General features: G+C 56.2%; 3 protein-coding genes across 5 annotated transcripts; 1 reads left to right on the top strand and 2 right to left on the bottom strand.

Moving 5' to 3' along the window:
* The first annotated feature begins 401 nt into the window (after positions 1–401).
* Positions 402–1,817, top strand: LOC309355165 (uncharacterized protein). The gene is made up of 7 exons (XM_081885727.1): positions 402–625; positions 714–792; positions 902–954; positions 1,038–1,092; positions 1,183–1,232; positions 1,348–1,406; positions 1,588–1,817. Exons 1-7 carry the CDS (start codon positions 540–542, stop codon positions 1,659–1,661), a joined length of 456 nt encoding a protein of 151 aa, XP_081741853.1. The 5' UTR covers positions 402–539; the 3' UTR covers positions 1,662–1,817.
* A 5,265-nt stretch (positions 1,818–7,082) lies between these two features.
* BACC1 (BPTF associated chromatin complex component 1) lies at positions 7,083–11,046 on the bottom strand. 3 transcript variants are annotated; one of them, XM_081884892.1, is made up of 6 exons: positions 10,928–11,046; positions 9,780–9,874; positions 8,550–8,651; positions 8,110–8,288; positions 7,885–7,989; positions 7,083–7,604 (listed from the first exon to the last, which is right to left on the bottom strand). In XM_081884892.1, exons 1-6 carry the CDS (start codon positions 10,946–10,948, stop codon positions 7,537–7,539), a joined length of 570 nt encoding a protein of 189 aa, XP_081741018.1. In that variant the 5' UTR covers positions 10,949–11,046; the 3' UTR covers positions 7,083–7,536. The 3 variants fall into 3 exon arrangements, with proteins under 3 accessions (XP_081741018.1, XP_081741019.1, XP_081741020.1); XM_081884893.1 differs by having other exon boundaries at positions 7,083–7,600; XM_081884894.1 differs by lacking the exon at positions 8,550–8,651.
* Positions 11,047–12,572: 1,526 nt separating this feature from the next.
* RNASEK (ribonuclease K) lies at positions 12,573–16,060 on the bottom strand. Its single transcript, XM_081883545.1, has 3 exons — positions 15,878–16,060; positions 14,026–14,102; positions 12,573–13,770 (listed from the first exon to the last, which is right to left on the bottom strand). Exons 1-3 carry the CDS (start codon positions 15,953–15,955, stop codon positions 13,629–13,631), a joined length of 297 nt encoding a protein of 98 aa, XP_081739671.1. The 5' UTR covers positions 15,956–16,060; the 3' UTR covers positions 12,573–13,628.
* Between the last annotated feature and the right edge of the window lie 9,642 nt (positions 16,061–25,702).

Genomic DNA, 25,702 nt, shown 5'->3' with positions numbered 1-25,702 from the left:
GGAAGTGGATAGGATCTCCAGTGGCAGGGAGTTCCACAGGGATGGGCAGATGGCACTAGAGGCTGGCTTTGTGCTCTGCTTGCAAGGGACTCCAGGGTCGCCTAGCGGCCTTCAGAGGCTGCCTCCCGAGGGGGTCTCGCAGGGTTGGGGGTCCCACGCTGGGGGGGGGGAACCTTTCTCCCGCGCGCCAGCAGGGGGCGCCCGAACCCCGCCCTGCCCGCTCCGTGGGGAAGGGGCTCCTTTTCACGTGCAGGTGTGTATGCATGCGCGCGTGTATTCTGGGGGTGCACGTGCACTTCCTTCCCGCGACCACTGGGGGAGGAGGGGGCGGAGTCTTCTCGGGGGCGGGGCTCCCTTAGGGGCGGCTCCCCTCCCGGCCTGCTCCCCCCCCCCGCGAGGAAGTATTTGCACTGAAAAGAAAAGGGGGGGCGAAAGAAGAGGCGGAGCCGCCAGAAGAGCCCCCCCACTTCGCGGCTGGCTCGCCGCCTCTTCCTCCGGGGGGGGGCTGGGATGCGAGGCGTCGGGCTGGGGGGCCCCCCATGGAGCGCATGGAAGTGGAGCCCAGCGGGGCGGGGGGGGCCCTGCGGAGGTCCAACAGCGCCCCCCTCCTGCCGGGGTCCTGCGGGTAGGAGAGGGGGGTCCGCGGGGGGGAGCAGGGGGGGTCCCGGCGCAGCCCGTGACGCAACTCACCCCCCGCCTTTCCTTCCTTGCAGGACCCCCCCGCGGAAGGAGGAGCCGGCCGGGCCCCCCCGGAGCCGCCGCAGCAGCGTCTGCCTGGACAGCGGGCTGGGGGTGAGCGCCCCCCCATAGCCGCATTGCAAGAGGGGGGCTCTGCATATGGGCCCCCCCATGAAAGCCCCGCTTGCAAACGCTCATTGCCTTTCCCTTTTTCTCTTGCAAGGTTGAGGCCACGAGCGAGACGCTCCCCAGAGTTTGGGGGGCCCCCAGCAGCAGGTGAGGCTTTTCTTTTAGGGGGTGCAAAATGGGGGGGACCCCTGGCCCCGCAGCTCCCGCTTCAGCTTGTCCTGCTTTTGCAGGGCGCCCCCCGGCGGCCTCCACGGCAGCAGCCCCGGCCCGGGGACCAGCTCTGGGGTGAGTGTGGGGCGCAGGGGAGACCCGGGGAGGGAGGGGATTCGCAGGGGCAGGGCCCCCCCTAATTGTTTCCCTCTCTCTCTCTCCCAGTTTCCCAGCCCCCCCAGCGCTGTGACCCCCCACTCCTGGCATCTCCAGAGGTGAGTCGGAGGGGGAGGGATGGATGACCCTGGGGGGTCCCTTCTCTGCCACTGCAGGCTTCTCTAGGTGAACTGACATGACCTTTGCCCCCCCCCATCTGCTCCCCTCTTCCAGGCTCCCCTCCTCCCCAAGCACAAGGACCCCCCCAAGGCTGGAAACCCTGAAGAGGAAAGGTAGGAAAAGAAAAGGGGGAAACATGGAAGAACATCAGCATTGCCGGTGGGAGGGGCCGCTCTCATTTGTGGGGGGCTCCAAGAGCCTGAGCAAAATGGGGGGGTACCTGGGAGGGGGCAGTTACGGGGGGCACGATACTGATTCTCTACCCCTCACCCCCATCTCTGCTTCTCGTTGCAGGAGGACTGGACATTGACTCCCCCCCGAAAAAGCTCTTTGTGGCGGGGGTCCCCCTCACGCCCCCAGCCCCATAGCTGACCCCCCCCAGGCGACGGCAAAGGGCACTCCAGCTCCGTTCCTTGTGTTGGGGGGTTCGCATCAGGCTGTGCTCGGAGATGGTCTTCGTTGGGGGGGGGGGAGATACCCTCCAGCAGGAAATAAGGGAGTCTTCTTCTTTAAACGTCCCCCCAACACCCTTGGAGTTTCTCAGATGGGGAAGCCCAGGAGTGACTTTGCATTGGGGGGGCCCAGAAGTGTTATTCCCTGACTTCACTGGGACAAGGATGCCCCCCCCAGGAAGAACTGTGTACCAAGATGGACTGAAAGGGGTCTTTTATCCCAGCCCCACCCCCTGGCCTTCCGCTACCGAATCATGAACTGTATAAACCATGGTTTGGGGGGGGCATTTGCAGGATTATTTTTCTATTCTATGTATATATATATAATTTGTACAAATCTTCTATAAATATATAATATATATTTTTCTGTTAGGGAATCGGGGAGGGGGGGTTGCCCTGGGGGTCGGGGGGGGGCATTGCTTGAAACAGGGCATTCCCCCCCCCTTGCCACTGCTGGTGGATCTGCTGTGCATTTTGCAATTCTGTAATAAAAGGACCTTGACGCAAGGACCCCACTGGCTCCTTATTGGCTTTGCGTTTTTGGGAGGGGGGGCGAGTTTAAAAATGCCTGCAGGCAAGAAGAATGTGCCCCACAAGGTGGTTTGGAGGGGGGGCGAATTACAGGAAATGAAAGCCCAGCGGAAGAGGAGGAAGAGGCCCTGCCAGCGGGGGGGGGGGGTGTCATCTCGCAAAACCAACCAAGGCCTGGAAAGGAACACATACAGCTGCCCCCCTCAAAAAAAAAATAAATGCCACTGCTGCCCTAGCAACCAACCAGCTGTCCCCCCCCGCAAAAAAATCATATGCAATTGGTGGGCCCAGATCCTCAAGCAAAAGGGGGCTGGACTAGATGTCCCTTGGGGTCCCCACGCTACAATTCCATGAAACGCGGGACCCCCAGCTCCCCTCCAGTGATGACTATTGGGGCTCCTTTCCTTGGAGGAAACGCTCTGCGCGCGCACAGAAGCCCCCCGCTGCCCTTTGACCTCTGCCGCCTGCAGCTTGATTGACACTTCTTCCCGGGAACCTGCTGCCCCTCCCCCACCTGGGCCAGGCCTGGCTTCTGCAGAGGTCAAACGGAGGCCGTTGCCCTTTGACCTCTCCTGCTAGGGGCAGCGAGCAGCTCTTTTGGGGGGGCCGCTCTGAGAGGAAGGTGGGGAGGGGGCCTGCAGGGGGAGGGGGTCAGGGTGCCCCCCAGTCCCTGCCTGGGAGGGGGCGCATGCCCTGTGCCAGGGAGGCCTGCCTGCCTGCCTGCCTTGCCAAGGCCCCGTTTTAGGCGGGGGGGGGGGGCTTTGGCGCTGCCTGGTAAAGCCGGCTGGCGTTTTGCATCGGCAGATTCAACAGCCTCTGTGGCAGGAAAGCGAGAGGCGCAGAAACACACACACACACACCCCAACACACCGGCCTGGCTTGTGGAGAAAAGCACACTCACATGGGGGGGACCTGGGGGGGCTGCAAGGCCGAAGCCTGGCCCCGTGCCGTGGGGCGCCCTCCGTCCAGGGAGGGGGGGGAGGGAGCCAGAGTGGCCGTTTGAAAAGCTGAGCCGCTGCCAAGCCAGCCTTGCAAGTTGGCACCGTGTCAAAGTCAGCTGGGGACGTTGAAGCTGGCGGGAGACGGAGCCGCTCAAAAGCTATTTTTTCCCCGGGGAGCGCCTGCCCGGATCCGCCCCAAACTCCGCACGCCGCCAGTGGGGCACCAAGGCTCCCCCCTGAATTTTTTGCAGATTTTTCCAAGCGCCCCAAAGGGGCTTTTTCAAGTGTAGAAACTTGCGTAGGGGGAACAAGGACCAGGCTTTTCTCCGTTCACCCCTGCTCTTTTTTTCTCTCTCTCCCTCTCTCGTTGCCTCCACAATCGCACGGAAAAGGGCTGGCAGCTCCTGGGGGGGCCTGCTTGGGGAGGGGGCCCCTCTTATTTTCTTTTATTTCCTTTTGCCCCCCACACCCTCCGAATCTGGACTCCCTGGAAAAATCTCAGAGTGGGGCGAGCTGGAAGGGGGTCCCCCGATTCTGGGACCTGAACAAAAAGCGGGGGGCCAATTTTTCCTCCCTTTTGCAGGAGGGGGGGCCACACGCACACAAACCCCAGGCGGATCCAGAGCGGGCAGCGTGCCAGGACTGGGTGGCAAAGGCACCAGGGCCCCCTCTTGCTATCTCTCCGTGGGTGTAAAAGTGCTTTTTAAGGGCTTCTGGAAAACCCGCCCCCCCAGCGCCCGGATGGGGGCAATGGGGCAGCAGAGGAGGTAAGTTGGAGGTGCCCAGGGAGGTGGCGTGGGGATCGGGGCCGGCTCAGGACTGTCCTTGCCCCGGGAGGAGCTGGGTGTGTTCCTTTCCACGGCTGCTGCAAGCAGGGCAGAGTGTGGTGCAGGCAGCTGAGAGGCCTGGCAGGCCCCAGACAGGATCCAGAAAATCCAGGGGGGGGCAACCCCCAGAGGACACCCCGAAATTGGCTTCGTAGGCCAAAAAAGGGGGTGGGGGTCCAATCCTGAAACAGAGAAGGGTGAAACCTCACCTCACCAAAATAGCCTAAAAGCACACCCTGTGTGGTTGGAAAACAGCAAAAAGAGGCTCCCAGGACAACAAAGGCTCGGATCTTGCGGGGGTGAAGCCCCCGGGAACCCCAGAATTAGACCGCAAGACACCCCACAATTAAGAGAGAGGAGCCCGGCCCCCCATGCGGACCCCCTCCTTTCAGAAGAAACCCGTCATTTACAGAGTACACCACACCCTGCCCTCAAAGGCGTCAGCCTCTTCCTCCCAAAGGAAGGATCGGGCCCCGGATGCCTCTTGGGTGTCTCACTGCAAAACAAAGGGGTGGGGTTGGTGTTTTTCAGTGGTGGGGAGGATCACGCCACCCCCCCACCCGAGAATCCTGAAATTTAAGGGCACCCACCACAAAAAAACAGCAGCTGGATACACCTCTGAAGCAAAACAGGTTCCTTTTTACTCTCCTTCCTCCACAAGAAAAAAATAATCAAGCCCCCCCAAAAATATTTCAATCCCCCACCCCACAAAATATGTAAATAAGCTTTCAGAGCCTCCAACCCTGAAAAGAGGGAAATATGGAGAGCAAGGCTTGGGCCCATCGATGATTTGACTGCCATCTGCCCCACTGCCAGTCCCTGTACCCCCAAGACAGCATTTTGTGGGTGTCCTTTCAACTCATTGCCCACAAATGAGCTTCGAAAAAGACCCACAAATCCCCACACCCCCAGCCCTCCAGGGACACCCCTCTCCAAGTCCTCAAATTCCCCCGTTTTCCTTTGGAGCAAATCACACCCTGGGGCTCCTGAGGAAGAGGCCGGCCAGGCAAAGGCTCCAGGCGCCTCGGAACTGCTCTTCGGCCATTTGCAACGTTGGAGGAAATAGGTGGGGAGGGTGGAGAGACGGAAAATGGAGGCGGCGAATTCTTAGGAAAGAGTTTGGGGGTCACTTTTTTGAGGGGGTGGGAGAATGAGATACCCCTGCAAAAAAACAAACAAAAAAATGGAATCGAAGTGAACACTTCCTTTCCAGTTAAAATGGAACATGGCGAAATGGGGGGGGAAGCAGTTAGTTGTTGTTGTTGTTGTTGTTGTTATTATTATTATTATTATTATTATTATTATTATTATTATTATTATTATTATTATTATTATTTATAATGATTTATTACTTACACCCCACCCACCTGACCAGGCCTCCCCAGCCACTCTGGGCAGTTCCCAACAGAATATTTAAAAAATGATAAATACACCAAACATTAAAAACTTCCCTAAACAGGGCTGCCCAGCATGTTTGGGGGGTGGCGGTAGTTTTACAGGACAAAAATGCTATTTTCTTTGTAACCGAAATACGGTCTGCAAAAGAGATTTCGGGAATAATGGGGAAGGCAGGGCTTTGTCCCAACTGCACACAGACCCACCGGCTCCCCACAAATGGGGGGGGGGGGTCCCATGTTCTTAGGCCTCGGCCTGTCCCATCTATCAAATATATTTCCCCCCCCCATAGGGAGAGACGGGTTCTTTTGGGGAGGACAAATGCCCCCCCCCGGACCCATGGCCTTTTGAGGGTGCAGCCAGATGTGTTCACAATTGCATGACCCCCCCACCCCACCGTCCCTTGGCATGAATTGCTTGTGTGCAAATTGTGGCCGGGGCGGGGGGGGTGTGCTGCCCCTTGAGCAGCCAGGAAGGGGGTGCTGGCCCTGCCCTCTGCCCGGTCCATTTTCTCCTGCTGCCCTTGGGGGGCTGCAAGGCCTCCCCCTTGGTGGGGGGCACCCTGGCCGCCCCGTCTTCCTCGTGGGGTGGGGAGCCCACCAGCTACTTCGGGAAGGAGTTTGGGGTGGGGACACACAGGGACATGTTTCCCAAAATGCAGACGTTGCACAGAACTGCAAGCACGGGTTCAAGAGTGGCCAGAGGGGAGGGGTATAAATAATAAAATTATTATTCGTTATTATTATGATGATGATAACGAGGGTCCCTCTGCCAGCAAATACAGACACTGTGATTTTATCCCAGTTTAGCCAGCTCCTTCCTGACACACACTCCCTCAAAAAACATATACAGGCCCCTTCTTCTCTCCACCCCCCAGGAGTGGTAAATGGCAGAAGAGAAACCAAAGGTGCTGAGGTCGGCAGCTCTGAACTTGCAAGGGGAGCGTGTTTTGGGGGGTGGGGGGCAGAACCAGCACTGATTCCCCCCCGCCCCCCCAACAGTTCTGGACTGGATCCTGCTTCCGCCCAAGCAGCACAACATGGTTTGTTTGGTGGTCTGGGAATCCACAAACCGTCTTGTGGTGTTGACGCGAGGGCAGGCAGGACTTCGAGGGGGGAAGAGAGCGGGGGGGGGGCTCCCCACCCCCCCTCACATGATGGAAAGCAGATGCCCCCTCTGGACACACCCCCAGCAGACCGCGCCCCCCCTCCACACTGAGGCTCGTCCCGCTGTAGCAGCACAGAAATATTGGCACTGCATTGTCCAGCCAGTATTGCTTGCGCTGCTCCCGTGGGCCTGGCACGCACGCCGGGGGGGCAGGAAATGGGGGGTGGGGAGATGGGGGCACGTAAAAAAGAGGCTGGGGAGAGGAAATGGCGAGGGGGGGGACAGAGATGTCCTGCTCTGCTCACCTTCTCAATACAATACAATATCTTTATTGTCATTGTCCCATACAGAACAATGAAATTCTCCCACCAAAGGACTCTCCCTCCGCACCTGCCAGGCCGCCCCCCCTCAGCCCCCGGGTCCCAAATTGCTGGGGGGGTCTGTGTGTCACCAGTGCCCCCTCCCAATCCCTGGTGCTGCTGTCTCCAGAGGCCTCGGGCGCAAGATGGGATGCTCAAAGAGACAGGAGATCCAGGAGGGAGGCAGGAGGCTTTTATTGCTACCATCGTCATCATACAAAAGGACAAAACCACACTGGGGGGTGAAGCTAAGGAGGGCCCCCCCATTTGCAGAGGAGTCCTGCCCCATGGGGCGCAGCGAGGGAGTCAAGGGGGCCTCCCTGGGTGAGCAGGGACTGAGGGCAGCTGCATCCACCATTGCAGGGCAGGTGAGGAGTGGAGCGTGAGAACACCCAGGTGGGGAAGGAGGGGGGTAGCCCCCAACTCCTCAACCTCTCCTCTCCCCACTGGGGGAGGGGGGCAAAGATCCAGGAGGAGGGTGAGGAGTTGAGATAGATGAACTCCCCTTCCCGGAGGCAGGAGGACAGAAGAGGAGGACCAGTCCATGGCCTGGAGTGGCAGTGCTTGCATGGGGGGCCACGAGATCTGGGGGGGGGGAGCCCCCCACCGGAGGGCAGGGGCAAGCGGTCCGTCAGCGGGAGAGGAGGGGCAGGTCTGTGCCAGGGGTCATGAGGAGTCCAGAGTCCAGATTCAGGCTGTCTAGAAAGAGAGAGAGAAAGGACCAGGGAGCTGGAGGGAGGGGGGAACGGGGGGGCCACAGTCCAGTCCACCCATAAGGCCCCTGCCCCACCCAGCAGGGGGAGCCCAGCCCCCAAACCCGGGCGACATCTCGCACCCGGCACCTCTCACCCAGCCCACCAACCAAACCCCACAAAGTAGGTGTGAGGAGCCAATTCCCCATGGGGGGGGGGGAGAGAAAGAGAGGGAGGGAGGGAGGTAGGGGCCCCCCAGCACCCACTCGGGACCCCCGAGTCTTTACCCTGGTCGAAGTTCAGCTTCTTGGCAGGGGGCGCGTCTCCCAAGCCTTCAATGTCCACCAGGTCGCTGTGGGCGTCAGAGTCGTTCAAAGCACTGAGGGTCACGTCTGTCGGAAGGGGGGGAGACCCTGGTTTAATGGGGGGGTGAGCACACAGACCCCTGCTCCTGGGACAGACAGACCCCCCAAAAAACAGAGAGAGAAAGCCCCCCCCCAGGTCCCACTCACCAGACGTCTTCTGCTTCTTCGCAGGGTGAGCCGAAGGGTCGGGGTGGCCCCCTGCCCCCTGGGTGGAGGGGGGGCCTTGTGGCTGCCCCTTGCGGGCCCCCTTCTTGGGGGACTCCGAGGGGAGGGGCAGCCCGCTGTCCTCGTAGACCTTCCGCTTGGCCGCCCCTTTCAGCTGGGCCCTGGGGGTCGGGGGGAGAGGAGAAGTCAGATTCCCTCAACAGGAGCGTCGTGCAGTGGTTAGAGAGCCCGACACCCCAGTGCAAAAGCCTGGCCTACCTGACAGGGCTGCTGTGAGGAGAGCAGGAGCAGGACGCAAAACGGAAATAAACAAGCTTGATTACGTCCAGCACCTGTTTCCTACGCTGCCCTGTGGAACGGCCTCTCTAGGGCTGTGCAAGGACCCCCCACCCGCCCCCCAGCTGCCCCCCAACAGCCCTTACACAGTCCGGTCTTTGATGAGAGCACTGATGCGGTTTAGGTCGTCTCCAAAGCGCTGGACAGAGGCCCGGAGCAGGGAGATCTCCGCATCGGTCCATTTGGCCCTGGGGGGGGGGGGGACAGTGGGGAGTGGGGGGTCAGGATTCTTGCACCGCTGCTACCTGCTCCTCCTCCTCCTCCCGCCCCTTCTGCTGCCAGGGATGCCCTTCCAGCAACATTCCCACCCCCAAAATGCAAAAAGGGCATGCAACCTCTTGACCCCCCCTGCACAGGGAGAGTGTATGGGTGCTGGGTGGGGTCCGCAGTGGGGCCCAACTGTGCTTCCATGGCACTTGGACCTCAGAACCGGTGGTGGGCCATGCAGTTATCTGCATGTTCTTAACAGAATATATAACATATATTTAACACTGTTCTATACCACACACACCTAGACCTATATGGCGACTTGCAATTTATACATATAGTATAGATAGAATCACAGGCCCATGCAGAGGCGCTTCAGTTGGACGCATGGGAAAAGGTCGTCCCAGGCTATGTGATGATTTTAGTGCTGGGGGGGCACACTTAGGGGTTGGTGCAAAAACTAGGGCCAGGGCCTTTTCAGTACTGGCCCCGACTTGGTGGAACGCTCTGTCCCAAGAGACTAGGGCCCTGCAGGACTTGACATCTTTCCACAGGGCCTGCAAGACAGAGCTGTTCTGCCTGGCCTTTGCCTTGGACTCAGTCTGACCCTTATGTTTCCCTCCCCTTATGGTTTTGATCTATGGGCTACTTTTAAAATGAGGCTGCATCTTAAATTGCATTTTACCTGTATTTTAAATTGCCTTTTTACTGTCATTTTACTGGTGGTAGCTGCCCTGAGCCTGGCTCTGGCCGGGGAGGGCAGGGTATAAATAAAATTTATTAAGATTATTAATTGTTATTAAAAACCACTGCTCTCCGCTGTGGCTCAGAGTGGCTAGGAACCCACTAGCTCACCTGCCCCCCATGAGGAGCGTTGTTCACCAGCAGAGCACAAAAGTTGACACAATGCAGCCTTTTTGAGTTTCTGGTCCATGGTGAGGGCGCATTTCCTTGCCAAGGTGCAAGGGAGCCCAGGGACACCCCTGGGTTCAGCCTGTGGAGCATGCATCCCATCTTGGCCCCCAACCCTTGGAAGAGATGGGCAGCCCCCTGACTGAGATCACAGAAGCATAGTTGGGGGGGCCCTCCCTCCCTCCTGTGGGGCTCACCCGGCTGGCGAGGAGTCGGCCACGGGGTGCAGCTGCATGGTCAGCTCGCCCAGCTTGGTGAAAGCGGCGCCAGCGGCAGAGAAGATCTCGCCCACCTGTGGAGGGGAGAGAAGTTTGTTGAAGAAGGCAGGGGGGGGGAGAAAGGGTGGGCAGGGGGGTGGGCAGCTGCAAAGCCCCCTTGCTGAGAGCCCTCTTGCCCTCCACCAAAGGTATTTTTGCTTGTGGAAATAAAGGGGCGGGAGAGAGGCATGCAAAACACACACACACCTGCCAGGAGGTGTGCTTCTTTGGGTGCCTCTGAGCATGCACAGAGTATGTTATTTATTTATTTATTTATTTATCCATTCGTTCATTTATTGAATTTGTATACTGCCGTTCGCCTGCAGATCGCAGGGCGGTTTACAACATCAAAACACAAAATAAATAGCTTAAGGGAAAACAAAGCAATAACCAGGGGCTTTTTTCTGGCTGGATCTCAGCTCAGGCCTCTCTCAGGCGGCGCCATTGTCAGGCTGAGAGAAGAAGGGAGAAGCTTGCGTGAGCTCTGGTGCCTCTTTTTCTAGAAAAACTGCGGACAAGCCCAAAGACTTTTAGGAGGCCAAAGGCCTGCAAGAAGAGGAATGCTGAAAGCAGGCGGCAGGCAGGTCTTCCTCCAACGGGGAGCCACTGCAGAAAAGGCCCCGCTCTGGCGATGCCAAGGGGGGAGGAACGGGAAGAAGGGCCTCAGGCCAGGAGGAGGATCTCAGGGTCCGGGCAGGGAGAGAGGTGGCCCTCGAGGGTCCCCACCTGCTTCAGGCTTTCTAGCTCAAAACCAGCACTCTGAATGGGGGTCCCGGGCTCGGACCCTCTTGCCACCCGAATCCTGCCCCAGCTGAACCGCGCTGAGCGGCGTGGGGCCCCCAGGGGTCATCCAGCCCAACCCGCCGCAGTGCGGGAAGTGGGGCTCCCCACCCCTTGAGCGGAAGGGGCGGGGACGTGGCCTCGGGGTCTCGGGCGGGACGCAGGGGGCGGCGGAAGAGGCCCCAAGCCGAAGAAGGGCGACCCGGCCCCGGAGGGAGCGAGCTCTGCCCATGCTCAGAGGCACCCTCCCCTCCTCCCAGAATCCCTGGCGGCGGCGGCGCCGCCCGCCCCTCCGCCTCCCCGGGTACCTTGGTGGAGGCGGACGTCATGGCGACCCCGCCGCCGCCGCTCCGGGAAGGAGACCCGGCCGCTCTGCTGCCTCCCCTCGCCGACACTCTATGCTCCCGCTCTCGCCCGTCTCCATGGCGACCGCGCTTCCTCTCCGCCCTTCTAGCCCTCGCGCTCCTCTGTGCCGCGCTGCCAATGGGGAGCGAGGCCTCGGAGGAAGGGGCGGGACTTCGGCATCGTCCTGGCGGGAAAAATGGGCCCCTCTAGCCCGAGGAGGACCCCAGGCTCCGTGGTCGCCGCTGCCCGGCCTCTCCCGCTTCACTGAGGCACGTGACGCCCGCCCCGAGAAAGCAGGAAAACCTGAAGAAAAGCCCTTGTGACTCCCCTTCTCCCCCGCGGCCTGCGGAACTCCCTGCCCCAAGACCTGCCTTCAGACGGGGATGGCGTCGCCTGGGCTCCGCCGAGCCTCCAGGCCCAGAGGCAGTCCAGCTGCGAGGTCCAGCCCCGGCGGGAGCGAGAGGCGCAGAGTGGGGGGGGGGGGACCCGAGGGTCTTCCAATGAAGGCGTCTTCCCTGCAGTTTCTTCTTTCTTCTCTCTCTTCCCAATTTCTCTCTTTTTTTCTTTTTCCCCTCTGATTTTTTTATTAGATTGGTTTTTATTCCATCGTACGTTGAAATGTTTCCATAAAAAATTATGTCGATATACAAATGAGTCTCATGCTCTCCTGCCGGCGCGATCCCTTATTGTGTTAGGAAGGGAAGCTACAGGCTGCAGAACTGTGCCTTCACTGCACCGCCCCAGAGGCACACTCCCCCATCGCCTCCCAGGACAGAAGGATGCCAGCAACCTTTACAGGTGGGCAGCAGCAATGGAGATTGGAGACTGTGAGGTGTGTGGTGTGCACAAACTCCCCCCCCCCCTGACTCAGTGGGGTCCAAAGAGCTCCCTGCCCTTTCTGCATTTGAGTCTTGGCACCCTCCTGTCTTGCTTGGACCTAGAGAGGGCCCCACGTGAATGGTTTAAACTGGGATTGATGGGTTATTGTACTTTTGACAGATTCCTCTTATTAACTGGAGCCTCCGGTGAGCCGTTCCTGCCCCAGCGTTTCGTTAGATTCGCAACAAAGCACAAACTTGCTTCTACCTCTACCGGCAGCTTCAAACAAGCTGAGGGAGAAGGCGGCAATACATGGCGAACAGCCATGATAGCCATGTCCTGCCTCCACTGTCTGGGCAGTGAATGCCTCTGAGCACAAGTTCCCGGGGAAGTTGTGGGGTGAGTTGCTGCTGCACTCAGATGCCTCCCCATGGGCTTATTCCCTCTGGGACACCCAGCTGTCCACTGTGAGGACAAGATGCTGCCTTATCCGAGAGCCAGGATCTCCTGGTGCCCTTATGGAACCTCCAGGTCCAGAGGCAGTCTATCCCGATTCCGAAGACCTTTGGGGTATTTGGCCACTGTGAGGTCAATAGGTCCCCGCTGGCCTGACCCAGCAGTCAGGACCTTCTGGTGTTTTTATAGCATCACAGGCTTCCCTCTCTCCCTGAAAGCCAAGTACAGAGAATGGCAGGACTAGCAGTCTTGGCCAATGCCCCCCCTTCCCCAAAATTTTGGGGGCGGTGGAAGGTCACTTAGGAAGAGGAACAGAAAAACAAAGCAGCCCAGACAGATCAAACGCTGTTTATTGCACAGGTGACCAAATGGAGAGAGAGGACAACTTTCAACACGTTAGTCCCCTGGGTGCACAACCAGACCCCCCCCCACTGCACCCCCAACTCAGAGCCCCTCTTTCCCAACACCACATCCTGATCGAGGGCCCAAAAGGTTGCTGAGGGGACACCCCATCGTACAGCATACAAGCATTCCACTCTCAAATCCGCAGCTCTGAGCAGCCACTTCCAGGCCAAGTCTGCAAGTCAAGCGTGAAGGGGCAACTGGGCTTGCAGCCCCACGTGCCAGCTGGTGGGGGGGGGCTGTTGGCAACAGGGGCAGAGACTAGGGCAAGTTGCCTGGCCGCCCCTTGGTCCTACAACAAAGAGAGAGTCAACGTCTGCACAACGAACACTGGGGAAGAAACACCCAAGTTCTAGGATCGAGACATAAAAAGGACTGGGACTGGAATGGGCTGGCTCTTTCAAGCACGGTTAAAGAGACAACAGAGACTTGGAAAAGAAGAGGTGGGGGCTGTTTTCACTGTACACATACTGCGGGGGGGGGGCACACCTTGTGCTATTTACACAACAACCCTGGCACAGAGGTCCTGCCAGCAGAAACCAGCTCTTGCTGGTCTTTGATGGCGAGGAGAGGCCGTCGCAGGGAGGGCGTTGGCAGGCAGAAGTGTGTCAGGTGATGCACTGGGGGGGCGGGGTGAGAGAGAAGGTGCAGCAGCCAAGAGCAGCCCTGGATACGTCCCTTTTGTAAACTGTGCTCCAGACCAAGGTGGGAAACTGCACTTTACCCGCACAAACACACACGGATATATATATATGATTTAAAAGGAAATATTCCGCCCTCTCTCCCCACCCACCAGCCCCCTTCCCCACCCACCAGACCCTGGACCTGGGGCGACCAGAGGATCCGTTGCATGTAGAGTGACGGCTGAGGAACCCCAAAGCAGAGCCCCAATGTCCAAAGAGGGAATAAATATCAGAATCAGAAGGAGAGGGTCGGCCGTCCCCACCGGCAGGAGGCGAGAGCCTGGGGGCTGGGCGTGGGGCGCCATTAGCGGACCATGTACTCCTTCCGTTTGTTGAGGCGCACTTGGCAGAAGGAGAAGCCCCCCAGGAGGACGTAGAGGCCGGCCGCGATGAAGCAGTTGTAGCTGACTTGCTCATACAGGGCGTAAATCTTGTCTGGACCACCTCTGGGGGGGGGGAGGGAGAGAGAGAGAGAGAGAGGGTGGTCAGGTTCCCAGCTCCCACAGGAGACACACACTGCCCCATAGTTCCTCCAGAATCCCACTTCACGACCCCCTTTCCCGCCAGGAGCAGCAGCTAACCCAAGGCAGTGGGGGGGGGGGGTTGTGTGTGTTTGGCACCCATCAGTTCTCCTTCCAGGCTGCTGCTGCCACTGCCCACCACCCCACAGGAAAAGAAGGACCCCACCCTGCCCCACTCACGTGAAGTCTTCTTCGGTGGTGGGGACGTCCTCGATGAGGACCGCTGAGTGGACGTTGAAGAAGATGCCAAGCAGCACCTGAAGGAGCAGAGGAGAAAGAGGGGTAGTCTCTCCGGGGAGTGGGGGGCAGGGGGAGCCATGATGGCCGCCCCCTATAGTAGTTGTAGTACTAGTTATTCTTATTACATGCATTCATTCATTGATGCCCCACTCATCTGGCTGGGTTCCCCCAGCCACTCTGGGCAGCTCCCAACAGAATATTAAAAACACGATAAAACATCAAACATTAAAAACTTCCCAACCAGGGCTGCTTTCAGATGTCTCCTAAAAGGCAGGTAGTTCTTTATATCCTTGACATCTGTTGGTAGGGCGTTCCACAGGGCAGGTGCCACCACCGAGAAGGCCTTCTGCCTGGTTCCCTGTAGCTTTGCTTCTCGCAGGGAGGGAACCACCAGAAGGCCCTCAGAGCTGGACCTCAGTGTCCAGGCAGAACGATAGGAGTGGAGACGCTCCTTCAGGTCTACTGGGCCTTTGAGGCCGTTCAGGGCTTTCAAGTTCAGCACCAACACTTTGAATTGTGCTTGGAAATGGACTGGGAGCCAATGCAGATCTCTCAGGACCGGGGTTATGTGGTCTCAGCGGCCACTCCCAGTCACATTCTGGATTAGTTGTAGTTTCTGGGTCACCATCAAAGGTAGCCCCACAAAGAGCGCATTGCAGTAGCCCAAGCAAGAGATAACTAGAGCATGCACCACTCTGGCCAGACAGTCCACAGGCAGGGAGGGTCTCATCCTGCGTCCCAGATGGAGCTGGTAAACAGCTGCCTGGACACAGAATTGACCTGCGCCTCCATGGACAGCTGTGAGTCCAAAATGACTCCCAGGCAGGGGCACAGTTACCCCATTCAGGACCAGGGAGCCCCCCAGACCCACCTGCCCCCCAAAGAGGGACAAAGAGAGGAGAAACCAGCCCAGATCTCATTTTGCAGCAGGCACAAGCTAGGCCTGAGGCACCCAGGACCCTCTGCAGGGGGGTGGCAAGCCCCCTCGAAAACCAGACCCCAAACTACATGCCAGCTGCTTGCTCGGGTCTCCTTCGCCACCTGCCACCCCCCAAAAAAGATTGCCCAGTTCTTCCAACTGCACTTGAAGGAAACCCTGAACTCCCAGAAGGACCCCCCCCCCCTGATAGGAGTCCCACCCCTACAAAGCCACTCAGGTGCCCACCCTGAAGGTATTCCTGCCCTCTGGCCAGTTACCTGCTGCTCTCTGCACATGCTCCGTCACCCCACCTCCTCCTCTGCTGCTTACCCAACATGCCTCTATTTAGACAGGCCTGGTTTTTCCCCGGGCTGTGTGCGTGTTGGGGGGGGCAGGATTCGCCCTGGTGGCCCCCCCTCGCCCAGTGACTGACACCCGCCTGAGCCACAGTCACCCTTTCCACGCCTCTAATGGGGAAGCGGGAGGAGGAAGTGGAGGGGACAGACTGCCAGCGGCCAAGGGAGACACCCCCCCCGCCCGAAAATAAGCTTCATTACTAAATTCGTGGGAGGGGGCACCTCTCCCCCATCACCTCCCCCCCCCATTCTGCCCTTGCTCCCAAATATTTGCCCCCCATGCCCCCCAAATCCATCTTCCCTTCATTGCACCCTCCCCGCAAAAAAGGGCTCCTTGCAGTTCCGGTTGCTGCTCCTGTTGCACGTCTGAATCAGCCGCTCTGGGTGCAGCAGCCCCGGATCAAGGGGCGGGGGCCAAACCTGGATGGGTTAATGGAGGGGAAGAGAAGTGGCACCAAGGCTGTCAGCCCCCCCGACACGCATCTGGGCGTTCGCACACACACGCTTCCCTCCTCACCAGCATGATGACGCCCCAGGCGCTGAGCACGATCCCGCAAGCGGCCATCTTCGGCCCGCAGCAGAGGAGGGAGACCATGGCGCCCGTGAAAAGCCCGGCGGAAGGAGGGACGGAGAGCGAGCGAGCAAAGACCCCCTTCTTCGAGCTGCTGCCTGGCCGAGCCGACGCAGCAGACTGAGCCCGCCCTCCCGACGCCCTTGGCGGGTCAGCTGCCGGGCGCCACCAATCGCGCCAGAGGAGGAGGGGTTTGCTGCCGTCTCCCCCTCCCGCTGAACGGAGCAGCGGAAGAGGCCGGGGGCGGGGCCGGCGCTGGGCTTGGCGCGTCCCATTGCAAGAGAGCGGGGGGGGGGGGTTCTGGACGCAGCCAAGAAGAGGAGGACCCCAAAGCTTTCTATAATGAAATAAAAATAGAAGCAGCTCTTTTGGAGGGAGGCAGGTTGCCTGCCTGAGCTGCTTGGAGGCTGCAGGTTCCTGCATTGAGGGGGCTGGGCTAGATGACCCTTGGGAACCCCTTCCAAGTCTACAAGTCTGTCTAGGGAGAGAATGGGAGAGTGCGCATTTGGGGGTGAAGTCAAACCCTTGGAGAGTTGCAGGGCCTGCTGTGGCGGCAGAGACCGATGCAGGAGAGACATGTTTTGTTGCAGCCGGGGCAGAAGAAGGCGTCCAGTTGTGCTGCCGCAGATGCACCAGGGCGTTTCTTCAATTGGAGAGCCAGTGTGGTGTAGTGGCTGTCGCCGGAAATCACCCCCCCCCCCAGGAACACGTACTGCACAAGCACCACATCCACATGTACACGTGTCTCCCCTTCCTGACCTGAGAGGTGTCCCTTTAGAGGGCCACCTCTTGAAAGCCTTCCGTAAATAAGGAAGTGCTGGTTTGACAGCTCTCTGCTTTAGCGCTCCACGCTGCCCTATCCTTATTGAGAGTAGACCGGACGACTGAACTCTAGGTCAACCAGCAGCCGCGTTAACCAATCAGCATTACCGAACAGCGCCCCTTGCGGCGGCCACGCTGGTACTGCAGGCCGCGAGCGTCTGTTCCCTCACCTTTTGACAGCTCTCAATTCATTGTTTCCGAGTTCACTGAACCGTGACTGATCTAATCAAAATGTTGCAAGTTGTTTCCGAAAAGGGAAAGTGCCTTGAACTTCAGTGACTGTATTCTTTATAAATTCACCAAAAATCAGCCGTACTATGGATTTTCACCGGACCACTTTTATTACACTACATATTACAAGGACTATCAAAGGGGGGTGGACTGGGATTGATCGGCCATAATCCCTGAACCGCGCAGTCACGTACCAGCTGCCCTTCTCCGGATGGCGGGGCAACCTTGATAGCCATCGGGAGGGCTCAGACAGCAGGCCATCAGAAACACAATAGACTGCATACGGTAGTGTATTCCACACGACTCCAAATAAAGGACTCTGGCCGGATTCCCCTCAGGGGGCAGGAAGACTTCGCCCTTTCCTTTGTTTCTGGGAATGACTTATGAGGAGGGGGGAGAGGAGGTCACTGCCAGGTGTCAGGCTGCTCGGATTACCTGGGAAACTCCTCCTCAACTCCTCCCGTTTCTTAATAAAATCATGATGTAAAAATGATGTAATTCTGGGGGTGTAGTCAAGGGGATTAGTGGTTAATAAAAGTTAGGGTCATCCATTGTTCGGGGCTTCCATCTTGCTTCACCTCGTGGACGGTGGGAGCCCTGTCGCGACAGTCCTTTTCCCTTAATAAAGACCGAGCCTACTGGCTGCTGTTTTGCTCTGACTTGCCCTGGTCGATGTCTTCGTTTGTCCAAGAGAGCCCTCGGATTTTCCCGTAACAGTTTTTGGCGACCGTGCTCAGGGACACTTGGTTCTCCTGCAAAGGTGAGAGGGGAGATAGAGGGGATCGGGCGCCACTGGGCAGCTTTAGCCCAGGGATCCTTTTTTCCTCTCCCTGCCTCCTCTTTGCGGGCGGTAATCAACCGTCACCAGGAGCCCGATCAGAGAGAGCAAAGGCGAGGTAAAAGCCGGCTAAAAAAAAAGAGAAGGATCCCGGGATCTGCGGGGGACATCTTCGAACGTGAGTATGGTTTGAAGTAAAACACATTGGGAGGGGGGTGGAGAAGCAGTGTCCCCACGACAGCCAGACTTTCCTTCTTTCATTTCTGGCGTAACCCCTCGGAGTCGGCCGGGTACGCTCTAAACTTCGTCCTTTTCTAACCCGATTCTCCCTTTCGGAAAGTGGCCAGGAGATCGTGGAACTTTACTGTCTGGCGTTTACCTCTCGGAGTCGTCTGGGTACGCCAAACCCTTTCTCTTTCTCTCCCCTCAATTTCTTACGCGGAGTGTGTCCGGGGAAATTGTGGCACCTTTAACTGTTTTCCGGCGTTTACCTCTCGGAGTCGGCCGGGTACGCCTTAATCTACCTATCCTTTTCTCCCCCGTTTTCCGTCTTGGAATTGAGTCCGGGAAAGCGCGGCTCTTTACTGTCTTTCTCTGACGTTCCCCTCTCGGAGTCGTCCAGGGGCGCCCGTCCAAGCCTTTCTCTCCCTCTCTCCTGTCTCATCTATAATGCAAACGAAGCCGCCCCTGCTGCCCGGCGACCTTTGTTAGGGATGACCCGGGTACGTCAGAACGCAAGGTCGTTTGCTTCCTTTCCAAACTATCATTTTCTCGGACCTTGATCTGGCATTGCACTGCGCAAGCGTCCAGTAAAGGCTCCGAATTTAGTCTCAAAGGCTAGGCAGGAGGCTGTCGTGGAAAGTAAAAGGGGTGGCTCACGAATTGGGGCCCCACACTAGGACCAGTTGTGTAAGCAGTACTGCGGTAGAAACTTTAGGAGTTGTGTATCGTGTATCGGGTAGAGAGAGAGACCCGTGAGTTCAAGGCTGATGTTTTTCGAAGTATAGATGATAAGTTAGTTACAGATAATGGTAGAGAGGATTAAGTTTAATAGGAATAAGCTGAGGTACCTAAATTACTGAAAGAATACTATTTTTTCTCTCTTCCCCCTTTTTCGTGTGTGGGTGTGTGTGTGTCCCCTTGTCTGTCTATTTTCCCTCCGTAGTATACATTGCTAGCGAACCCCATTTCCGTAGAACAGAGTAATGGGAGCTAACGTTTCTCAACACTCTGACTGGACTCCTCCTAGCGACAAAGCTTCTATGAAGCCTTTTCGCTCCGGAAAGGACTCCGATACCCCTCTGCAATTTGTCCTTCTCAACTGGAAGGAACTGAGAGGGAGAAAGGGACTCTCAAAATCTAAACTGAGGGATCTCTGTAACATCTCGTGGGTCGCTTTTACCCACCACCTGGAACCATCCTCCCAATGGCCGCCCCATGGCTCCTTTAACCTCCAAAAGATGCAAGCACTTAAATCTTACCTAGCCGATGAGAGGCCCCGACAACTTTATTACCTGAACGCCTTTGCCGAAGCCCGCGAATTATTTCAACGGCAGCAAGCTCAAATTGCCCGTCAGATGGCAGTCCTGAAACCAACCAGACCCCCTCCATATGACGAGATTAGAGCCCAAGAGGAACAATTGGATAGGACCCTCGTCCCATTCTACTACCCCGAACCACGAACTTCCCGATTGCCAGGACCCGGGGCAGGAGACAGGACAGGATCCGGTGGAGGGGGCACGGGACCGAGGGAAAGCGCAACCGATCCAACTGCCGTTGCCCCTTCCCAAGGTGCAGGACTAGGACAACGCGTAGTGGACCCACCCGCTGTTACCCCTTCTCAAAATATTCCAAGTGACTTACTGCCCAACCCCTCCTCAAGCACTCCCACCTCGGGAGAGGACCAAGTAGACTTGGAACTTGGACCCCTCCTCAACGGGCAACTTTTAAATGGAGAAAGAGAGGGACCCGTCTCCAGCAGAACTAGAAATAGGGATAATCTGCAGAATGGAGAAATAGAAGGTGCTTTCCCCCTGCGTGCATTACCTATACCCCCAGCCAGGGCAGGAGACCCACCACGCATGGTCTTTACTCATCAGCCCTTCCTTACCTCGGACTTGATGAATTGGTCCGACAAGATGCCCTCCTTAAGAGACGACCCCGACAAATGCCACCGCCAGGTGGCCACCATTTTCTCTACTCACAATCCTACTTGGGCAGATGTTCATATGTTGCTTGGGGCCCTTTTTAACGAGGCAGAGAAGAGAGAAATATTGGCAAAAGCGGGGGAGGCTCTAACACGAGAAGACTACCAACCAAATCGTCCCGCCTCAATGACCCCACTGACTGCCCAGACAATACTTAATGACCCAGACTGGGACTACAACACCGACAATGGCATATGGGGTCTAAAAATTTTCAAAAAGGCCATCCTAGATGGAATAAAAGCTGCTGGTCAGCGAACTGTAAATTGGACAAAAGTCCAAGCCGTCCTTCAAGGGCCAGAAGAACACCCATCCGACTATTACACCCGTCTAGTCTCTGCTATCAAAACCTGGGGTGGGATAGACCCGGAAAGTCCCCAACATGAAGTCATAGTCAAAGGGTTCTTCAAAGACCAGGCGACGGCAGATATAAGGAAAGCCCTAAACTCACATCTGGGGTACGACGGAAAGACTATAACCGAGATCCTTTCCATTGCCAAGTCGGTCTTTAACTCTAGGGACGAGCGGAGAAAGAAAGATCAGAAGCCCGATTCCCCGCGAGTATTAGCTTATGCAGGAGGAGCCCCCCCTTTCAAAGACAAAGGCAAACCAAGGGGACCCGACTCCCGAGACCGGCGTGTTTGCTATAACTGCGAAGAAATAGGGCACATAAAAAGATTTTGTCCCCTCCTACCAGAAAATGCAAGGTCTGACTATAGAGACTTTAGAACATACAGGCCAGACTATCAAGAATTCCACTACCCCAAACCCAGAGAGTCAAACCTTCCCTATGGACCCACTCAACCCACGACCCACGCACAACATCGTGCGAGTCCTCCCCCACCACAACCAAGAACCAGGAGCCTCACCCAAGATCCACAGAATCACTTTAAGCCGACTAACCGCACCACCAATTCCGCACATGAAATGGTGATGGACGAGTACCAACCACATTGACAATTAGAAGCAGATCCCGCCTCTTTCTCTTTCCTTTGTCCCGTCTTACATCTGTCATCTTCTGACCCGATCTGCACAATGCAAATCGACGGACAGTATTACGATTGCCTCTTGGACACTGGAGCCACCTACTCAACACTTACCAATAGCCATTTGACCCCGGGGGAGGAAACCAAAACCGTGATGGGACTTGACGGGATTCCCCGCAACTGCCCCCTCTCTAAGCCCGCAAGGGTCTCTGTTGGACCTCTATCAGTTAAACATACCTTTCTTCTGACCTCAAGTCCGGTTAACCTCTTGGGGAGGGATCTGCTCTGCAAACTTAATGCTACCATTCAATGCGGTCAAGAAGGAATTTATTTGCATATGCCTAACGACTCCATTTTCAACTTCCAAGGAGTTCTCCAAGAAGCTAATAGCAAACCAATTGACCTTCCTTCCGAACTTCTAAATAGTGTTCCCTCTTGGCTATGGGGGACCGAGTCAACCTCGGTTGGACTTTTAAAATCTGCAACGCCAGTAAAAGTCAATTATAGGAAAGATCTACCATTCCCTTGTACCAAACAATATCCCCTGCCTCCCGAAGCAATTGAGGGACTCACTCCAATGATTGACGAATTCCTGAAGATGGGAGTTTTAGTCCCCTGCGCCTCACCGTGTAATACCCCCCTCCTTCCGGTCAAAAAGCCGAACACCAACCCTGTCAAATGGCGTTTAGTGCAGGACCTTCGATTGGTAAATTCCTTCGTTATCCCCAGACACGCCGTAGTGGCAAACCCACACCACCTTTTGAGTACCATCCCAGAGGGAACTACGGTCTACTCCGTCATAGACCTGTGTTCTGCCTTCTTTAGTATCCCTGTAGACCCGGAAAGTCAGTTTCTCTTCGCTTTCACCTGGCAAACTGGCCAATTAACTTGGACCCGATTACCCCAAGGATATGTGGAGTCACCAGCAATTTTTTCCTCCATATTACATCAAGACCTTGTAGATGTCAACCTTCCAGGAGGCTCTGCTCTCAGGCTCTACGTAGACGACATTTTACTTTGTGCACAGGATTTGGAATCCTGCAAATCCGATACTATAGCTCTCCTGACAATATTGGCGCATAAAGGTCATAAAGTATCCCCAAAAAAGATCCAATACTGCCAGAAGGAGGTTAAATATCTTGGTCACATTCTTGGGGTGGGTACGCGTGCCCTCACCACCGATAGAATCGATGCCATAACAAAACTACCCCTGCCCAAAACAAAACGGCAGCTCAGAGGTTTCATTGGGATGAGTGGATTTTGTCGAGCATGGATCCCCCGCTACGGAGAGTTCACCCGCCCACTCACCGCAATGACACATGATAATGCCCCAGACCAACTGCAATGGACCGCGGAGGCACTTGAAGCCTTTACATCAATCAAACGGGAACTGAGATCTTCGCCCGCTCTCGGACTTCCTGACTATAGACTACCCTTCTCTCTCTTCGTCCACGAAAATAAAGGGGTAGCCTCTGGCGTCCTTACCCAACCCTTCCAGGGAAGGAACAGACCCGTTGCATACTACAGCCTTCAGCTAGACACAACTGTGCTGGGAAACGTGGGGTGCCTTAGAGCAGTGGCAGCTGCAGCATTACTCCTAGAAAAGGCACAAGAAACTGTTTTGGGACATGAACTGACCGTAAATGTGCCCCATGCTGTGGCCACTCTTCTTAGCTTACAAGGTTGCCAACAGTTCACGATACAAAGGTTGAATAGATATGAAGCCATCCTCTTAAGCCCGTCTAATGTCACCATAAAAAGAGTAAACTCCCTCAATCCGGCTACTCTCTTGCCCCTCCCTGACGATGGCACCCCACATCATGATTGTTCCCAGGTAGTCCGCCATACTGAAAGACCGCGGGAGGACCTTGACTACCTACCCCTGACTAGCCCTGACCTTATACTGTACACAGACGGGAGCTCAAAAATGGTAGGAGGTGAACGGAAAAGCGGATATGCAGTTGTTAGTGACACTGACACCCTGGAAGCACGCCCCATACATGCCAAATATAGTGCCCAAGCGGCCGAACTCATCGCCTTAATCCGGGCATGTGAACTAGCAGCAGGAAAGAGGGTCACAATTTACACGGACTCCAAATACTGTTTCGGTCTAGTTCACGCTACCGGACAAATCTGGTTGCAGAGGGGTTTTCTCACCGCAGCAGGCACTAAAATTGCCCATGCACCCCTAGTACAACGTCTTATGAATGCAATACACCTTCCCGAGGAAATAGCAGTGGTCCACTGTAAAGCGCACACCAAGGGAAAAGACCCAGTATCTGTGGGGAACCGCTCTGCTGACCGCATGGCGCAGGAGGCAGCCCTCCAACCGCCGTCTCCCGAACACGAATTCCAGGGACCCCAAGTTCCGTCTGACGCAGATTTTGACCTAATGTATAAAACTGCCACCCCAGAAGAGAAGAAAGGGTGGGAAGAACATGGAGCCGTTCTTAAAGATGGCGTCTGGTACCTCCCCGACAAGAGGCTCATAATGCCTAGACTATGGGTGCCCAAACACGTAAGAGTTCTACATCAGTGCACCCACTGGGGGAGGGACAAACTAATAGACTCAGTCCAACGCTGCTGGTATGCCCCAGGACTAGCCCTTGCCGCAAAGACAGCAGTCAAAAACTGCCACACTTGCCAAACCTTTAATCCAAAGCATACCGCCAGATGTCCGCCAGGGGCAAGACCATGGGCTTTTGTTCCATTTGAAAGTCTTCAGGTAGATTTCATAGACCTGCCTCCCTGCCTAGGCTACAAACATGCTCTGGTAATCATTGACCAGTTGACCGGGTGGGTGGAATGTTTCCCTACTCGCAGAGCCACTGCCCACGTTGTTGCAAAGATCCTATTACAAGAAGTCATACCCCGCTTCGGAGTTCCCCGACACGTGGACAGTGACAGGGGCTCCCACTTTACATCAGATATAATCCAACAGGTTGCCAACGCCCTCGGAATTAAATGGAAGTTACATACCCCGTACCATCCACCCTCCTCTGGGCAAGTTGAAAGAATGAATCAACAACTTAAATCACAACTAGGAAAACTTTGTAAAGACTCCGGTATAAAATGGGTTAATGCCCTCCCACTAGTCCTCCACAATTTAAGAGCATGTCCTCGCGGAACCCTCAAACTATCTCCCTATGAATTGCTATTCGGAAGGCCCTCCCCAGTGTATAATACCCAGTTCCCTACATCAGAATTAGAAGTTGGAGAGGCAGAGTTAACTAAATATGTGATACAACTGCAGAAACAGCTCATCCTTCTTCACAGATATGCTGCCTCTAGCCAAAATATTCCTCTGGACGAAAACATTCACCCGTATCAACCAGGGGATTGGATATTAGTAAAAACCTACCATAAGGTACCCCTGAAGCCCACTTGGGAGGGCCCCTACCAAGTACTTTTAACCACTCCAACTTCTGTTAAGGTAGCAGAAAAGACAGCCTGGTTGCACCACACCCGCTGCAAACCCGCCTCTCCACCCGAGCCCACAGTGGACGACTCACCCTATGACACACCCGCCCCACCAGCAGACGACGACAACTGCAACGACGAGGACCAACAGACCGGACCAGATCGGGGCACGCATCGAGCCCAACAGACCGGACCAGATCGGGGCACGAAGCGGGCCCAACAGACCGGACCTGACACATCGAGCCATTGGACCTCTGAAATAACCACTGCCAACGACCACGACGACCAACCCCCAATTCGACTCAAACTCCGGAAAACACACGTCCGCCGTTTGACAGCTCCGCAGTTTGCCAGCTCAGTTTGACAGCTCCGCAGTTTGACAGCTCAGTTTGACAGCTCCACCGTTTGACAGCTCCGCCGTTAGACAACTCAGTTTGACAGCTCCACAGTCTTCAGCTCCCCAGTTTGACAGTTTCGTTTGACGGCCACCATACGCAATGGCAATTACCATACCCACCCTGCTCGTCCTTTCCATCACCTCTACCTTAGCACAACACACCATAACCACCCACGGCTCATGCCCAGGATTGCAAATGGAATACAAATATCTGGACTTCGGGATTGTTGATATGGTGAAAAGGGGAACACCGGACCGCCTGGGGGATTTTGATTTCTGCTTACCCGAAACCCGTGTTCTCCTTCGACATACCATATTACCGACACTTGCCACTCACCAAACTTGGGAACTTTTTATACGTTCGCCCTCTTACACGCCACTTGGCAAACTCATCCTCACCAAAGATGACTCTTGGAACAGAGCCCACTGCCTCAATGGTTCCTATGTACTCTTCTCTGATGGTACCCCTCAACAACCCTTGAACTGGACACTTCTTGACAATGGCGGTGGTGAGTCAGTTTACACTGACAGAAATCACCCCACAGACCATCTAATTTATGGATTTTACTGCCAACGCGTGGACTCCGCTCCCCGCCAAACCATCCTACAGGGAGTTTGCCTCCGAAGGTACTGCTGCGTCTGGGACATCGGACTCGCCTCCGGTTGGGACGGGAAAGCGTACCTCGAAGGCTGGCACCACTCAGTTACACCCCCAGCAGAATGGGATATTACTGGACCCCAAAGATGCGGAGGTCTCACCACAAACCTCACTTACCTACTCCGCCAAGATCCACTTCACCCCGCGGGTACCGCACCTCGACAAAGGGGGGAACTGTCGGTACCCGAAAACTCCAACAATAATGACTTTTTGTCCACTTGGCATTCCAACACCTATGTGAAATTAATCTCTCAAATTGCAAGACAGACAACAAC

Source organism: Podarcis melisellensis (genome assembly GCF_964234715.1).
Source record: "Podarcis melisellensis genome assembly, chromosome: 13".
NCBI classification, from domain to species: Eukaryota; Metazoa; Chordata; class Lepidosauria; order Squamata; family Lacertidae; genus Podarcis; species Podarcis melisellensis.
The sequence above is the reverse complement of the archived record's forward strand: the minus strand, read 5'-3'. Positions and strand labels throughout refer to the sequence as shown.

Coding starts and splice junctions, on each gene's coding strand:
- RNASEK (XM_081883545.1), bottom strand. CDS start 15,955: ATGGTCTCCCTCCTCTGCTGCGGGCCGAAGATGGCCGCTTGCGGGATC. Junction 14,103..15,877: donor CCTGGGGCGTCATCATGCTG/GTGAGGAGGGAA, acceptor CTGCTCCTTCAG/GTGCTGCTTGGCATCTTCTT. Junction 13,771..14,025: donor ACCACCGAAGAAGACTTCAC/GTGAGTGGGGCA, acceptor CCCCCCCCCCAG/AGGTGGTCCAGACAAGATTT.
- BACC1 (XM_081884892.1), bottom strand. CDS start 10,948: ATGACGTCCGCCTCCACCAAG. Junction 9,875..10,927: donor TGACGTCCGCCTCCACCAAG/GTACCCGGGGAG, acceptor TCCCCTCCACAG/GTGGGCGAGATCTTCTCTGC. Junction 7,605..7,884: donor GAAGCTGAACTTCGACCAGG/GTAAAGACTCGG, acceptor CTCTCTTTCTAG/ACAGCCTGAATCTGGACTCT.
- LOC309355165 (XM_081885727.1), top strand. CDS start 540: ATGGAGCGCATGGAAGTGGAGCCCAGCGGGGCGGGGGGGGCCCTGCGG. Junction 793..901: donor GCCTGGACAGCGGGCTGGGG/GTGAGCGCCCCC, acceptor TTCTCTTGCAAG/GTTGAGGCCACGAGCGAGAC. Junction 1,407..1,587: donor GGAAACCCTGAAGAGGAAAG/GTAGGAAAAGAA, acceptor TTCTCGTTGCAG/GAGGACTGGACATTGACTCC.